The 17,189-nt window shown below is 42.0% G+C and overlaps 2 protein-coding genes across 2 annotated transcripts in view; one reads left to right on the top strand and one right to left on the bottom strand.

The window, feature by feature from the left end:
• T265_10801 (hypothetical protein) overlaps positions 1-9,085 on the bottom strand; it is a gene marked incomplete at both ends in the record, with an annotated part of 130,068 nt that extends 120,983 nt beyond the window's left edge. Inside the window, 2 exons of the mRNA XM_009177276.1 lie at positions 6,695-6,797; positions 9,028-9,085. Of these exons, the coding sequence (XP_009175540.1) occupies positions 6,695-6,797; positions 9,028-9,085 (161 nt within the window). The remainder of the gene's footprint in view (positions 1-6,694; positions 6,798-9,027) is intronic.
• The window catches only part of T265_10802 (hypothetical protein), a gene marked incomplete at both ends in the record, with an annotated part of 22,245 nt that extends 5,274 nt beyond the window's left edge, over positions 1-16,971 (top strand). The window contains one exon of the mRNA XM_009177275.1: positions 15,936-16,971. Coding sequence (XP_009175539.1) covers positions 15,936-16,775 — 840 coding nt within the window. The remainder of the gene's footprint in view (positions 1-15,935) is intronic.
• Positions 16,972-17,189: the final 218 nt, after the last annotated feature.

Raw genomic sequence — 17,189 nt, 5'->3', positions numbered from 1 at the left:
TATAGAAACCCGTACCTCCAAATTGCAGGGCTCTAAGTATAGCAAGTTTGTCCGTCATATTCTTCGATTTGTCCCTCCAACGCGGCTTAGTTTTCTATCCTAGGCTGTTTCCCTGGCCAGGGGTTCGTCTTTAATTTATGTGAGAGTAAAAATAAGGGTTATGGTCATTACAAGGCATTACAAAGCGAATATCACGTTCTACACTTTCCTATGAATACTGATATGGATATCCCTATACATTGGCAACATCCAACGTTGAACTGAATTCCAATGGTTTTGTCGCCCCAATTGGTCTTCTTTTCATTTTCGATGTTTAAACTTGACTACCCGTTCGCCGATTCATGCACAGCTATCCACGCGCTGCCCCACCTCTACATTCAATCTCAGTCCGCCCACATCATATGTATGATGAAGTAGTACGGCTCTCACACCTAATCATGCAACTGATTGCATTTTGCTCTGTGAGCGCCGTTTCGTATTCCTTCGCTGTATGATCTTAAATGGTACATTTCAGTTAGGCAGTACGACTATAAATTGCACTACTGCTTGGGTTGAACTGGCTGATCGAGGCATGTTGGTGTGCTGCTGTAAGCTCCAAGGTTTTGATTTCAAACGTTCAAGATATCTAGCGTGACAAGGAATCCGTAAGTAGAGTAGTCAAATGTGGTGGCTGACTAGATATACCTTCACGTCCTCTTGTAAACTGGTAGCCAGTCCAGTGGTGAAAGTTTCATCTGGGTGACTTTTTTGCAAGTAGTCTAGGCCTTAGTGGAGCTTCCGTTGAGATGGTTTGACTTAACCGTAACATATGTTGCCAGAAGGTTGATCGCGGTGTCATGCCTACGTTTCTCATTTTTTTCCATACCAAAATGGACTTTTATGCTGTTGCATGCCTTTTTGGGGTTAAAAAAGAGTTTCTTGAATAAGTTGCCTCTGTGAGTGGATTATATCTAGTTTGGTGATGAAACAATATTAATAAGGTTGCTGGAAACAGTTTGACAGCCAACGACCAACCTCGGTCCTTTCAAGGCTCATCAGGTGGGGGCACTCTTCGAGTTTTCGCTACAGATGTGTTCTGCTTAAACCCAAATTGTGCGCGACCTGCAAACTAAACTCATTCGCAAACTCTTCTCTTTTTAAAAAGAGATTCGGATGAGATTAAGCTGTCCCGATTTACGAACGAATTGACTTGGAAGTGAAATGGTCTCGCGGACAAGTTATCTGGTCTATTACACTACTTTTCCAGAGGGGTATCTTTGGTTTGCATATTGGAGTTCTTTTCTTTTAGATTTCTTCCATAAAACTGCTTAATTCGGTGGAAAGAAACGAGTAGTTATGTGTACCATTTTGATATGTAACAGTGAGCTCTTTTACCAGTCTGAACTTATGGTGAATGCCTACAACGTAGACACGCAGCTCTGATTAATATTAAATCATGGAGTGCCTCAGGTGGAGTCGTAAGCCACACTGTTTTTGACCAGATGGGAAAAAATGATACATAACTGTTTGACATTGTTGTAAACAAAATAGGCTATTTGGTTGTTTATCTGGTTCCAAGCATCCCTGCGGTTTAATTAGCTCTCGAATCACAAAATGACAGACGTTTCCCAATTTCGCTTTCTGCAAATATGGTGTCAGAATAAGCTTTGGGTTACTTATTTCGTTGTCAAGTCTGTGACACATCAACAGAATACCCTTCAGGCAGAGTACAGGTATATGACCCATTTCTAAATCCTGATCGACGAAAACCTCTGTGACTCAGTATAAAAGTGTATGCTTCTTGTATGTGACCACCACCTATTAATAACGGTGATTTAGTAGAACACGCACATTAGTCCAAGTTGTGAGACAGAATAAGGTGGCTTTAAATCAAACTGTTCTCATCACTGCCACGATTCCGTATACAAGGCAGCATATCGACCAGATTCACTGGCCTGATCATCGTCTTTCCTGGAAGCGTTCACCTACCACTGTATAACGAAGGAATAGGTGTTTCCGTAGGCCTAAAATAACCTCAAATGTGCCATGGTAGTCAAGATCAGCCACAATGTCAGGTTTGTAATGAAATTCTTCCTCATCAACCGCGACAAACAATTATTGTGTTTATGATGGAGACAGGCGTTTACATTTCATTCCGCCGTTTCTCAGTGACTGAGACAAGAACAAGATGATACTCAATTAGACGGTCGACGTGGCTGATAATAAAACCAATGTGTTGATTTCACTAGTGTTTTGAAGATTTTAAGATTGGGTAAATATTTATGATCAGACATATCGACACCCCTGCAAGGTGATTTAGTAATATCGAAAAAGCAATATTTGGAAACAAACGTACAACAAACAAGTGCGGTTAACTAAAAATCGTGTGGTATTCCTCCATAAATTTGTTTTGCCTTGAAGGCAACTTACACCTAATTAGGGAACATGGGTGAGCTGGTACTTTAACCGACGGAAAACAGAACTAGTGAAATCATGAACTGTGTAATTTCATTAGTTCTGGTGTAGACTTCGTGATCTTCTTGGAAGTAACGCCAGCAAAGCCAGGGTATTTAAGGAATAAAAAAGAGACAGATTTTGCATCTACTTTACCACAACCTCAAAGAAACGTGTGCAAATAAAGAAAACTTACAAAATAGTCATTTTGCCATCAGCTAATCAGTGTCCAGCAGATTATCGTAGCCAAACTGAGTGGATAGGCAGTCACCTCGGTTGCAAAATCTGCGACTAGTGTTCTCTTCTCAGTAACGCTTAGTTGGAAGAGGTCAAGCTTCCAAGGCAAATGACATAAAAACGTCAAAAACCGATTTCCTACGCCTCCTGGTTTTGGAGTTGTTGATTTGTTATTCGTGCCTTCAGTAGAGATATGTTTTATTTGAAGAAAAGCGTGTGGTTCAGGATTGATCAGAGTTGTATTACTCGTTCTCCTTTGTCATTGCCTAAGTATAACAGGGTTCTCTTGAGCTTGTTCGCGGCATGCTGAAAACATTTACAACATCTGTGTATAACAAAATTTTGTACAGCACAAAATGGTCCATCTAGGCTAGGTGGAAAATAAATCAACAGCCCGAAACATTTGGGTTTCGGTTTCTTCTGTGTGATTAATGCTTAAAAATCAATCGAATTCTTGGAAAACGTAAGTTCCTATCGCAAGTGGTTCAAAGTAACTGATATTTTCACCTTTTATTACAAACCTTTATGAAGCAAATGAAATGTGGTTGGCTAGGCTGTGTTTTGCAGTATTTTGGTGGTAAATTCAACCTTTGCTCCACTACGGTCCTGTTTTATTGATGTGCATATATCGTGAGTGGAAACAAAACGAAAATGGCTGACTGTCTGTTGTCCCATCAATTCATCACGGATGGAAAATTTTGGTCACTTTACCATTAAATCACTGCTGTCAGCAAGAACAGGATTTCTAAACTGACGCCGAATAAACTCATGTTTTCCTTTTCAAATCTGACTTTAAAAGTCAGTCTTTGGACCCATGAACAGAGCCTGAAAAGCTTGAAAATTTCGCGGTATTGTCGGGATCAGGACACGGGATTTCAGCTTTAAGTAGATCGTCACATAGGAGGCGTTTGGTGAGCTATTTTTCTCTCGAAACTTTTCGTTTTCCCTAGTTCTTTAAATGATAGAGGGTTGAATTAAACAGCATAATTGTTCGTTTTTGTCAGGCGTCCCTTCAGATCGTTGACTTCCGATTCTCTACAGTAAATAAGCTCTGTACCTTTTAACGTTGATCCGTTTGGTGATAGTCAGCCTAAATTCGGGAAATGTATAAATTCACTTTCCAGGACAGATTTTATAGCTTAAGCTGTGTCGGCAGGTACACAGCTTTTGTTGCACAGTTTAGCGAATGAAAAGACTACGCCAGTAAAGCCACTTAAAATTTCTGGTGACTAACCCGAAGTATTATCCTCTCAAGGCTGTTCAACCGGTGTTCATTCTGCTTGCCTGGCACGATTTTAGTGAAAGGTAATCTGTGTGGTGGATTCACAAGATGGTTTTCCGATAACAGACACATAAGGCCTTCCTCGTACTTCATACAAACGGCTTAATTGAGGACTGTACTAGATCTGTTCAAGGATGAGCACAGTGACATAATGAATGACTCACTGTTTGCAATCTGAAAAAAAGTTTCGAACCGATTGAGAAGTCAAGTTTTTTAAAAGGGCTCGGTAAAATACTAATTTCTTCTGAAACTAAAGGTTTATTGCATGATATCAAACCAAGTGGAAATCGTTTATGATGACATGACCATACTCAACGGCGTCATGAAGAAGGAAAAAGCAAAGATTCAAGCTATGAGAATTCATGCGAAATGTTTGGTTCAATTTAAAATAGCTGTTTTGGGCTTTGATCCACTAATGCTAAAGTGTAACATAGATTCTGCGCCCACTGACCCAATATATCTTCCGCGTTGTTATAGCGCTTAACCTGAAGTGCAAAATTCCTAGTTCTTGCTTGTCCTTCTGAATCGCCGTTTTGGCATCTCATAGCCGGAAGAGGGTAGTTGCACTGAACTCGCAGCCTTGGGGCATCTTGATAAGAATAAAAAAATTAGAATGAAGGAATTCATCCAGGTTCGTTGGTACAAGTTTATCTTCTTAGTAATTTTGTGGTATATAACAGCACTAATACGGTAGTTTGTTAGCGGATACAGATATACCCGAATTGCGTTCATTAGCATTGTAGGCGCTTCCTGAAAGCATCTGAGCATATTATCAGTGTCACAAATGTCTACTCACAAAGTCACTTTCACCAGCACTCTTCGGATACGTGATAATGTCTGTCCTTACCAAGAACTGCTTCTTTTGTCCTGGCTATCGCTCTTCAATGTAAAATCAATGTCAATAAAGTGGGCGGATTTTCATTTCGGAAGGTCTGTCAGTAAACCGAGCTCAAGCTCTGTTTCCTGGTCAACCAAACTGGTCCAGACATTATGAAATCTGCTTAAACGTTTTCAAAACGCCTACCATTAGAGTAGTAGAAGCAGAACGAGTGGCCGGACCAATCGCAAACAACCCGATCGCTACACACAGAAGCGTTCCGCGTGATTCTCTAAATGACACTAGGCCCTTCAATAGTCAGCCACCAGAGCAGATCATTGCGTACAACAACAACCATCGCAACCAGGTCATACCATACTTTATGTTTGCGGATGGCATATTAGCTTATACAACATCATTAGAAACATCATTAGAAAATGATGCTATTTCCAATATGAGAGACGGTGCAATTCGTAAAATTACTCCTGTGTACAATGAGTTCAACTTAAGTAGTGTGTGTGCAGGTGGTCCGGCAAGGAAGAGGGGTTGCTCTGACGGAGTTTTCGTCAGCCTTTCTACAATGCACCACGTGAGCCCTGTAATTTGTGGACATATTTATTAAGCTGTCATTTTTGGCGCAACCGTCTGGCTGTATTCACAAAACGGATGTTGTGATAACTTAGTGGGCTTGAGCACTCTAAAACATCCAGCAGTGTATCCTGAGTTTACGTCATTATGGAGGCGCTCCGTGGTTTTATAAAGTTCATCATTCATTTTACACACAGTTCTTTTAGGGGACACTAACTTAGAAGTGCCATCTTTCGACTTCCCTCTAGGACCTGATTCTAGTTATATTTTAAGGTGCACGCGTTCAGTGGTCACTCGATTCCAAATAAGATAAAATCATATTATTTTGTGACTACGCAGGTTTTAATCTGCCAAAATAAGCGTTTTATCAACAGTGTAGATAATGTGTGAAGCTCACTAGGTTGGCATGATCCGGATAACCTTGTTACGACACACATGTGCTCTTAATTCAGCGTTAGTTAACGAGCAAGCCCCATCACAGAGATTTTATCACAAAAATTCGGTCTGGCGGACCAGACGTTTGTCCCTTCCTCAGACGACGCTGGCGAAGTATGAACAAATTTGGTGACCGAAGAAACACTGAGTGTACATTCGACGCATGGGTTGATATAATGCCCAGCGGCCTACGGTTCCAAGTATTCTGTTTAAACGTGATTTCTAACGTAATAATTGTCTTCTACTCATCAGAGGACCATACCCAAACGGGTATTTCACATACAGGACCACGCGTAATAGTTCAATCGTCGTTACTGTTGGTTACTACTAAAAGGGTTTGCCATGGTTTATCATGAAATAAAACTACACCCCATGCCAATTAATCGAGGAGACAGCTAGCGTCACACATTGCTACATTCGTATTATAGTTCGCTCGGAACCTCACAAAATGATGTAATAGAATCATATATGTTCCCCCCTCCTGGAACCGCCGTTGACGTTTCACCAGTATCGTTTGGCCCGTCGTCAATGGCAGCAGTAATCTCTTGCCGTCTGAAAATATTTGCTTAAAACGTGTCACTATTTTGTCCTGCACGTTTGTTCAGTGGAGGACTTTGGCTTGATTGTGAGCAAACGGTGACCATGACTACTGTGATAATCGCGATATGACAATCGTGCAAACAAATAAATTATCTTCAAGTGAAGGTCCCAGAGAGGAGTAGTAAACTCTACTCTTCTGAATGGCAAGTTGTGGAAATTTATTCATCACCTACAAAATTACGTTGGATCTCAGTTTGTGAGCGGTTTTGGTTGGTACTGGGTGGTAAGGTCGATCTAAAGAAGTGTGGTTTAGGTGAATCGACATATGGGAATCAAAGCTCAGTTTGCTTGTGTGGACTCACTGTCGTTCGCCACCAAAACGCTCACATTTTAGGAGCTGCAACCAGTCCAGCTCATCCATCACGATGGCCCGTGTGGTTTTGGATACTGGGGAGTTGGGTTGGCCTATGTGACGAAACATATAGCTAGTAGATAGTGTTAGTTCGTTCACACTGGTGGATGCTTTCTATCTGTGTGCCCGATGAATTCAGATTTTGCAAGTGAGACCAAGATGCGTCGGGAAACTGGAGCGCACAACGTGCTTTATTTAACTGCTATACCACCCGAAGGTTGCACGTGGGCTGGGATACTGCAAGGTTGCCCAAGCCTATACAGAGGAAGTCGAGAGTCAGAGGTCGGGTTCGAACCACGGATCTTCCGGTCGGTAAACTCGCGATCTAACCACTTGCGCCATCTCATCCCACCACAGCTATTTCACTCTCGTTAGGAATCATCAATAGTACACATATCGCGAAAATCTCAGTAGAATCCAACCTAATAGACTATGCCTTGCATCCACCAGTGGTTGGTCACTAAAGTAGAAAGCTCGGGTCTGAACAAATTATGCCATCATCTATCAACCATTGTTCAACCCAGGTTATCGCGCGTTGGTTAGCTCATTCTCATGATGACTTCTTGGATGAAGTGGCATGTCGCTTGTTGGGTTTTTTCTTTGCGACTAGTCTGCGATATGAAAACTGAGATTAACCCCCTTGATTTTCAGCCCGGATTTTCAGTTTCATCATGTAACCTGGAAGAGTATTTTTCCCAAAAAAACGACCAAATTGAATATAGTTTTGGCAATAAAATTTGGAAAGCTGGGAAGAAAAAATCAAAATATTCATCTAAGAGGAAACACTGTGAGGAGGTGGGCGATGCTGTCAAGCTTTGGACTGTCCAAGAAGAATTGCTTACCAGGTTGCTGCTGACAGTAAAGCTGCGTCAAAATCTACAGAGCGTTATCCCTACTGCAGAGAAACCAGCTGAGTATTCGCCAGCGAGCAAGAGCGTCCAACTCCTGCGGTTTCAATTTGGGACCATTTAAACTTTGGGCATTCCCCAAAATTACCCGATTCCTACTCGCTTCCGCACCACTTCTATGTAACCTAATTCATCTATGTAACATCGGATTGGAGAAATGTTACACAAGTTCCTCCGCTCAAAACTATTTTTCAAAAGAAAGAAGAGTAAAAAGCTATGGATTTTGGAAATTTGAGGATTTGCTTTTTGTCTTGGGAGTGTATACATTGAGTTGTATAGTGACAGCATCTGACAGTCTCTACCTTGCGTAACATAATTATAGTTGCTCGTCATGACCGATGTGTTTGGCTAGTTTCACCAGGTGTCCTTAACCGAATTCCTGACTATGGCAACGATTAGCACATCTCAATCAGTGCTAACACAAACCTACGCATGGTTACTTTCCACTTGCTAGCGCAGGGCATCTATAAGTGACACTAGAATGGTCATACACACGTAACCTTCACTGTGCAACACACAATGGATTTACAGAGACTGGTTAAAGTGTAATGTTTCAATGAGTGCGCATTTCTTGACGCTAAACGCTAGTATTTCTCTATAAATGAATTAGTCTGTCCATGTTAAACTTTGACAGGAAAAGCTGGTGCATTGTTTACCTCAGATAAATTTATTAGCCTTCTTTTCCGGAAAGAACCGAACGAAACCGGTTTGTTCTTAGGTGGGTTTCTTACTGTTGACAGCAGAACTATTGGAGGCAACTTCAGAGAACCACCAAAATGCGAGTTTTTGATGGCTGACCCTCTTACCAAAATGGTCTTTACCACTGATTATGAATACAACTCACGATGCGCAGAATCTTTGAGCCTGTATTGAATTTGAAGCAGGCCATCGCCTACTCAACGATGTTTTTTACCACGAGCTGCCAGTTCCACATTGATTAAGGCTGGAAACTAGATGTGGACAAGCATAAGATTAGTCAGCATGAAAATCCACGGACGCAGCACCACTCCCATAGAACATATTAAGCATTTATATCACAATGGTGGGAGGAAAGAACACCGAACTTCCTTGACCCGCCTAAATAACTGAAAAGTATAAAACTGACCCTAACAGCATTCTGATGAAATAACCTCAAAAGTGGATTAACAGACCACTTGCTTATTAGTAGCCCAGGTGTACCAACATTATAATCACTGCTTCCTATTCAACGGAGTGGACAAGTGACTTGCCAACTGTTGTCTGTGAGATTTCATGTGGTCTGTTTCGAAGAAGTTGGCTGTTAAAATTCACCCCATGTGCACTGGAGTTCAGAATTCGGGCAACCGAGTGACCTCGGCGGTTAATAGTGCCTCTCGGTTGCACCCGATAAACTTACTATATACGGGTGGGCGACGATCACCCATCTGACGAGCGATACCTCGTTTTTGTTGCATTTAGCTAAGGCTGGAAACTAGATGTGGACAAGCATAAGATTAGTCAGCATGAAAATCCACGGACGCAGCACCACTCCCATAGAACATATTAAGCATTTATATCACAATGGTGGGAGGAAAGAACACCGAACTTCCTTGACCCGCCTAAATAACTGAAAAGTATAAAACTGACCCTAACAGCATTCTGATGAAATAACCTCAAAAGTGGATTAACAGACCACTTGCTTATTAGTAGCCCAGGTGTACCAACATTATAATCACTGCTTCCTATTCAACGGAGTGGACAAGTGACTTGCCAACTGTTGTCTGTGAGATTTCATGTGGTCTGTTTCGAAGAAGTTGGCTGTTAAAATTCACCCCATGTGCACTGGAGTTCAGAATTCGGGCAACCGAGTGACCTCGGCGGTTAATAGTGCCTCTCGGTTGCACCCGATAAACTTACTATATACGGGTGGGCGACGATCACCCATCTGACGAGCGATACCTCGTTTTTGTCGACTGCATTTAGCCGTATATAAACGGCAAGTTCGATAAGTGCTCAGTTATCGTGAACGACTATGAGCTCTGTGTTCGAAGGAGCTTTGACCGCGGCTAGTTTCTCAATCTTTTGTGTGATCATTGCCATTCAACACATAATATTTATAATCAGCCAGCTGGCTGATACAACCAGAACAGAAGCGCAAAAATTCAACTAGCATCCGCCAAAAACGTCGGCTAGCCAATATTGTGGATAGTGAACCCCAATAAGGAAGAAATCTATGGTGGAAAAATCCCTATAAAAGGACAATTTCTTCACACCCCTTTGTGAAAAAAGCTACGTGCCATGAAACCCCATCACTTATCATCTTCCGTTTGCTACGGATCGGGTCAACCACCCGAATGGTTCAGACATGACAGAAATCACGCACGAAATGACGAAAATGAACCCCTTGTCAACCGATGAGACATTCCGTAGGATAAATCTAAGTTCTGGGATCAATTTAATTCATCAACAGACGGTGAATAAAAAACATCCTGACTTAACTCGTTTACGACAAACCAGCTTTGATCGATCGTGATTTTCATTTGGATACATGCTGCGGTTGTGATAGCGTTCCGTTTCCTAGAAAAAATACAAGCAAAGCACAGTAAACTTTGTTTTTGCGTCATTTAAACCCCAGTAACGAATGAATAACCATAGATTTAGACTAGGTCAGCCTAAAGCTGTACGTATTCACTTACATCACTTGATTTTGTCGAGCACCTGAGATCGCCATTAGACTGAAGGTGATATTGTGTACAACTCACCTATCGCGACAGCTACAAACAGACAAATCGCGCATAATTGCTTTTGTCGAATCAGGTGTGTATGAAATCGCTGAAACAAACTTTGTAGGATTCAACCGTAATCGGAGAACGGGACAGAAGATTTTGTAAGTAGTTATGTACTTTCGACTTTGCACAGTCAACAAGGCCCCAGCTATTTTACGACTTGGATCATAATCATGGGCTTTTTCTCAAGAAGGGGATCACAGTGTATGTTTTATACGAAATGGCTCGTCGCTTCAAACCACTGGATATGTGGTGGATGTTGGGACTCTTAAACGGCCCACTGGAGATTCAGCAAGAGCATAGCCAATCGACGTACGTCGTTTTTGAGCTTCTTTTATGCTTGCTTTGGTCCTTGTGGTAGGCAACCATTTTATAATTGGAGCGTACCGGGTGTGAGAGGAGCTTCTTATTACACAATATGTTGACGTTAAGAAACCCATGAATTTTGAATCAACACAAAGTGAGAATTGAAGTTTGATGAACCTGTATTTTTGGACCTCTTAATCGAACGTGAGTTTAAATCATGTCTAATATACCTCTTCACAACCTCACTTGCTGTATGGCTTGCCCTGGCAGAAATGTTAATTCTAGATTGCATAATCCAGAATGCCATGCAGATATGCTTACGCAGGAAGGCACTTGACGGTCTGACATCACCAACGTAAGATCATGGACCTTACTACGCTTGAACTCGTATAGAATAAATTGTTTGACAAGAAAGCGGTCAAATATATTTTTACTCAAAATGAAGCTCTCTGGAGAAAGCCATCTAGACGTGTTGATAAAGCTGGGGAACACGCTTGTGTATCCGGTTTGTCTTTGTGGTCTACTCAGCCAATTTTTTTCAAATGATTCTCCATCAAAAATATTTTTTTCAGTTCAATTTACCAGCTGTAAACCGTGCACTATAGGCAACTTGGTTCCAGTGGCTTTAGTCTACATCACCGCAAAAAGGGAGTGCTTGGGACATACAACCAAGCGTTGGAGGCGATGGAACATCTGGTTAGTTCAGAAACTGCGTAGCTACTCTTGGGACATTTCTGCCAATGTCATTGATCATTGGTGAGTTGAGAGCTGGGGTTCCCAACCAGGGAGGTGGCAGTTGCCGACCCGACTCAGTTTACTGGTTAGTGTTTTCGTATGTCATTGCCAAGTCATACACTATTCACCTCTCAGTCACTTCCACTCAGAACAGGGATGGGGAAAAGAGTTCTGTGGGATAGACTGTCCATCTGGAGTTCATATCCTAAGCACCGTAAACTATTAAGCGGCAGGCCTAAGCCCATCCGGCGAACCTCAGCACTACTAATCCAATGTTCCCTGACACTGACATCTTTTGCACGTCCTCTGCACGTAGAGGCACGTAGAGATACATAAAGCAGAATGGATCGCCCCATCGCAGTGTAAACTCTGCTCTTGACTGACAAACGAACATCTCACAGACGCCATAGGTGTCAGAGGTTGCCAAACGCTGTCCTGGCCTTTCCCATTCAAGGAATAGTCTAATCTGTAGCCAGCCCACCGGGACTGATATAGCTTCCAGGTTAACAAATCTATCTACCACATTAATTGGCTTACCTGCAATCACGAGGCTTGGGTTTGATGCCATCCAGTCTTGTGGCAGCACTTTACACTTTGCAGAATGCGCACGCTCTTGACTGACAAACGAACATCTCACAGACGCCATAGGTGTCAGAGGTTGCCAAACGCTGTCCTGGCCTTTCCCATTCAAGGAATAGTCTAATCTGTAGCCAGCCCACCGGGACTGATATAGCTTCCAGGTTAACAAATCTATCTACCACATTAATTGGCTTACCTGCAATCACGAGGCTTGGGTTTGATGCCATCCAGTCTTGTGGCAGCACTTTACACTTTGCAGATGTGATGCGCACGCTAATCCGTGCGGCAGGGTTATTCAGGTTGTTTTAAATCGTCTACAAATCCCAAAAAGCTTGGCAATGTCACCCTGTTCACGAAGCGATCAATAAATTATCTAGTTACTAGATGAAGCATCGCTAATTACAGGTCTAACATCCAGTACCGCTGTCCTTCGTCAGCTACAGCTCAAAGCTACAACGATTATCCTGATATGTATGGCGATTTCCTCGAAATATATCAAGACCGATCGAAATGCGTAGCACTTCTTGTTCTCACTCGTTATTCTGCAGGCTTAAAAAGTGTAAGAATCGCATCAGTATATTGGTTTTCGTGCTAGTTGCTAAATGGGGGCGCACCTCTCTAATTTAGGAAGACTTGTCAACTGTGACTACTTTTGTAAGCCTTTTAAGTGGTCGTCACTCGACACATGTTTATGTTCAACTCACCCGACTAATGTTTCTTAAAATGCCAGTTTTTAGAAGAACCTTGAGCATGTTTTTGAGTTATTCGCAGTACACTAGCTTTGGTAACACTAGTTGAATAGAATATTCCTATTAAATAGATGCAGTAAGACAACCATTTTTGTTCTTGCTAAACAAGATAACGATCGTGTAGTCATATCTTTTTTAATTCCTAGGGAAACAGCCCCACACGTGAGTACACTCATCCCAATTCTAGACGTATAGTAATTTGGTCGTTTGGTTGCGGAGAGATCTCGTAGATTCCGATTTTTACGAACCACTAGTCTTTCGAGAATGCGGACCGATCGGATTGTGGTCACGCTACCAGAGCAAAAGATGTCCGCGTACGAACTGGGAAATCTGCTTCAGTACCCACTGGCTAGACCCATTACTAATTTTCTTTCTTATCAACCGTTTACCACTCAAGTCAATAACCAACATTTGCTTATTTCCCTCCGCTCGTTTTTTCTAAATTCTGACCATGGTAAAGCAAACAAGAAACGCAGGATTCGTGAAAGTGCACTGCGACCAAGGAGTGAACTGGATCAACCATCGTCTCGTGTAGTCTAATTATCATGCGCAGGCAGGTGAAATGGGCCATTCTAAGAATGGGTTGTACATTCAGTGGAGTTCATTTCTTTGCGTTGGATGATCAGTGTTTGGCGGCATGCATTCTGATACTACGTATACGGAGACCTCTTATTTGAAGCAGACTATCAGGAAGAACCGAGCTGACTGTGGTGCTGCAACTATCTTCCCTTAGAGGAAAGAACCTCAGAAAGAAAATTTGTAGATCGGTCACAACAGTGAGCACGTGAAGTCCATTGCGATCGCGGTTGGCTTCTTAAGAGGGGTCACATCTTATATAAGAACACCACGGATATGTCGTCTGAGGGTGCCTCAACACAACTTCAATGAAGATGGACAATCTGAACAAATGATGATGATGATGATGGTGGTGATCTGATGCTCATCACATATCAGTCCAGAATTACCCAATAATCGCTCGATTTCATAGCATACAGAAGAAAATGATTACTGAATTGAACTCTAAGGGTGTTAAATGAAACAATGACATTATATTGAAAAAAACTCCGTTAGTTTAGCACTAACGATGGAATGTAACGACGAAGTTGTTGAAAATCAGCGAATGGGGGTACGTGATAAAGACACTGTTTTCAAAGGAAATGTTGAGGTACAACCATAACTGTCAAAACTTTTTCGCGACACTTTGACCCTCTGGCAAGACCCGGGTGGTTGTTATCAACCACAATGCATGCATATTAATGAGGCGGAAGAGAAAGCTGACAGCTGATGTTGTAGGGTTTATAAACAGCTTGTCCACTGAGGAAGGCTAACTTGTCGCAAACTTTTTGTAATAAACCAAAACGACATAATCAAAGTGTTGTTGAAGATAGGTTGGTGGTTTTACTTTGATTAGTTGTTTGCCGAAATTATATACGAGCCCTTGAAGGCGGCGACTTTCGACTGTGATCGCTTGTACCTATTAGTCGGACTTGCTTTCTGATTGGCTAACAACCAGGAGCCCTTCGAACTTGGCTTCTTCTTTATACCCTGTGGCCTTTGCCATACTGGTCCCATCGTTGATCCTACTGTCGGATCCGCTTGTCTAAGACTCGGCCGTGCTTGCGTTATTCGTTTAAGTTCGTGGTTTGTTTTTGATGCACATACATATTTCGGGTCAACTTCAGCTTGCTGGTTTATTGAGTTCGTTGTAAAATACTACGCACCCAGAAATTTTTCTTCGCGTTTGATACCTCCATGTTTCAAGGTCTTCACACAGTCCATTCTGAATTACAGCCTTCCTGATTTTCATGTATAGAGCTCATGGAAAGCATGCTGTGCCTTCTTACGGTTTCCTTATTTTCTTTTGACCGCATAGACGGTCTCTTTCCGATTTGTCCAGTGCATCCTTGTTGCATTCACTGCGACTTTTCTGGTTGGTGAGACTTTCACGAATACGTTGCCCGATTTTTTCCCATTTGAAATCAATCTTCTCAAGGTAGCCGTTTGCTTATAAACTACTCCAAATTTATGCACCTGCACTGTTTTTACTGTCAATTCAGAGAAGACCTTTACACAGTAAAGCATGGTTCACTGAATCGTCTTTTCTCACCGTTGTTTTTGCCAAAATAGCCTTTTCTCCAGGTTTCTTCCGACGAATTCTTTTGAGTATCTGCTGTTTTGTAACACTTCATGTAAACTACCTTCTCTTTTCAGTTCTGTTGCTTTATGTTCATTTGAATGGAATTAGAATACGGCTTTATGTGTTACTGAAAGAAATAAAGTGCGGCTCTTTGTGATTACTGTAAAGCTCAGCATCCGATTTGTATGCGTTTTCTCCTTATTTAAGCATGTTTGGCTTTTTTCACGGTTGGTCCTCTGAACCTACACATCCAGCAACGTAGATTTCGGCTGACATCTTCAGACGTGTAGTTCAGCAGTTTTTAAAGATCTGAATTGAAATTTATCTGATAATAACAGTTGTTCCGTCCATATATTGGATCCAAAGCTTTGGGATTGTCTGTGGAAGAATGCTGTGCTCAGGTTTGTGCACTACAACCTTTGTAATTGGTCTTGATATTGGCGATCCCATTGGCATTCCTTTAAGCTGTTAACATATTTATGAACTGGAGTTGAATTACGTGATCATGCATACGCCCACAAATCTCGCTATACTCTGTGGTCCCAAGGTTCCTGTTGTGTTGGACTAATTTTGAATTAGATTCATCATGGTTCATTTAGCGAGGCTGTAATCGGTCGTTTCTAAGAGGGCAGTGAAATCAGTTAACACCGTGCTTTCGCTGTCCTTTATATGGCTTCCTAAAGAGTTGTCAGAAATATTGATGCTGTGTTCCGATTAAAAACTTAGATACTTCCAACTTCTTTCGAGCTATTTTAATGATTCTTACGCTGTGGTTCCTCGTGGCGACACGAGAGGCAGACAGAAGGCTCCATCTTTGTGAACAAATTACAGACCACGGAATTGTGCGTTGTCGGTATAATTCAACTAAATTTTCCATTGTTCAGGCATTATCCAATGCTCGTCACGTGGTTCCCGTAAAATTAGGTAAGCGTAGAATTGTTTGTTTGTTAATTGTTTTTCCATTTATTCAGTAAGCAACCTGGATACCAAACTTTATTGCACACCTTTTCTGCCTCTCTGTCTTTTTAATCAGGTCGCCGCGCGTGACAAGCGATTTTTTTCCAGACAGTCAAGTAACACAAGCAAATCTTCCTTCGTTTCGGGTAGCTCTGTAACAGTCGTTGGCCCATCCTCAGTTAAAAAGGGATTGCTGATGAATGGCACCACTGGTACGGTTCCGCTACTGCGTGTGCTGGAAAGTAGCAACCAGGATTTGCGAGTGGATGAGGCTGAAAGTATTCAAGAAAAGTCAGCTCCTACAGAACAAGAAACGCCAAAGCGAAACCTCTTGTTTGTGCCAGAATTGCCCGTTAAAGAATCGCTATCGTGTTCTACTAAACCGTGCAATGGCAAATCCCTAATAAACCAGCGACGCAGAAGCACTTCAGAACTATGTGATGAAGTGGAATCTGATGCGATCATCGCTCGCACAGAACTCAAAAACAGCTACAATCGAAAAATGTCGTTTGGGACACCACAGATACGACGCAAGAGCACCAATGACGTCTTTGTCAGCGTATTTCACAGCCGAAACTCAGACGGTGCTGGAAGACCCGGAGAGGAACCTCTGTTGCTGCAAATGTTGCGCCGGCAACATCGACGAACTCTGCGAATTCTGATCATACTACTTTTGGGTTTTGTCATGTGTCGTGCTCCAAGGGCTATTGTTCTTATGATTGGCTGGCTCCAATCCCCTTCTCTTTGTTCTAACCTTTCTGGGGCTTACATCTGGCTCTGGTACACAACTTTATGGTCGCAGACCAGTGCAGTATTGGATACAATTGTGTACGGCTTTTGGGGAAACCGTAATTGCCGGATTCACTTGAGCCGGTGGTGTTCCAATCACTCTTTCCGTTTACCATGTACAAGATAGTTTCTGTTATCTTGCGCTGAAGCGCTCACTTCCTTTATGCTGTAAATATTATAACAGTTCATTCACTATATCGAGAACTCTGTTGGAATTTAGCAATGACCGTTTATCACTTGCTGTGTATAGTGTTGTGATGTGCTGCTCACAATTTTGCAGCGCAAAATACGCAGTTATAGCTTATCTGAAGAATAAATGCAGTGGATATTCAGAGATCACATGTATTTCTCACACCGTTTGGACAACTAACACAGTTTCCTACACCGCAGCAAGAGTGCCTATTTCAAAGCAAGACAAAATATGAGATGAATCCGGTGCTTTTTTCCTAAAAAAACACATATGTGTCTAGAGAAAATAGTAAATGATGTTTTCCGTGATATTTGTCTAGAGAAAATGGTTAATATGGATAATGCCAGAGAT

Source organism: Opisthorchis viverrini, assembly GCF_000715545.1.
Source record: "Opisthorchis viverrini unplaced genomic scaffold opera_v5_409, whole genome shotgun sequence".
NCBI lineage: Eukaryota > Metazoa > Platyhelminthes > Trematoda > Opisthorchiida > Opisthorchiidae > Opisthorchis > Opisthorchis viverrini.
This window is presented reverse-complemented; position numbering and strand designations above follow the sequence as displayed.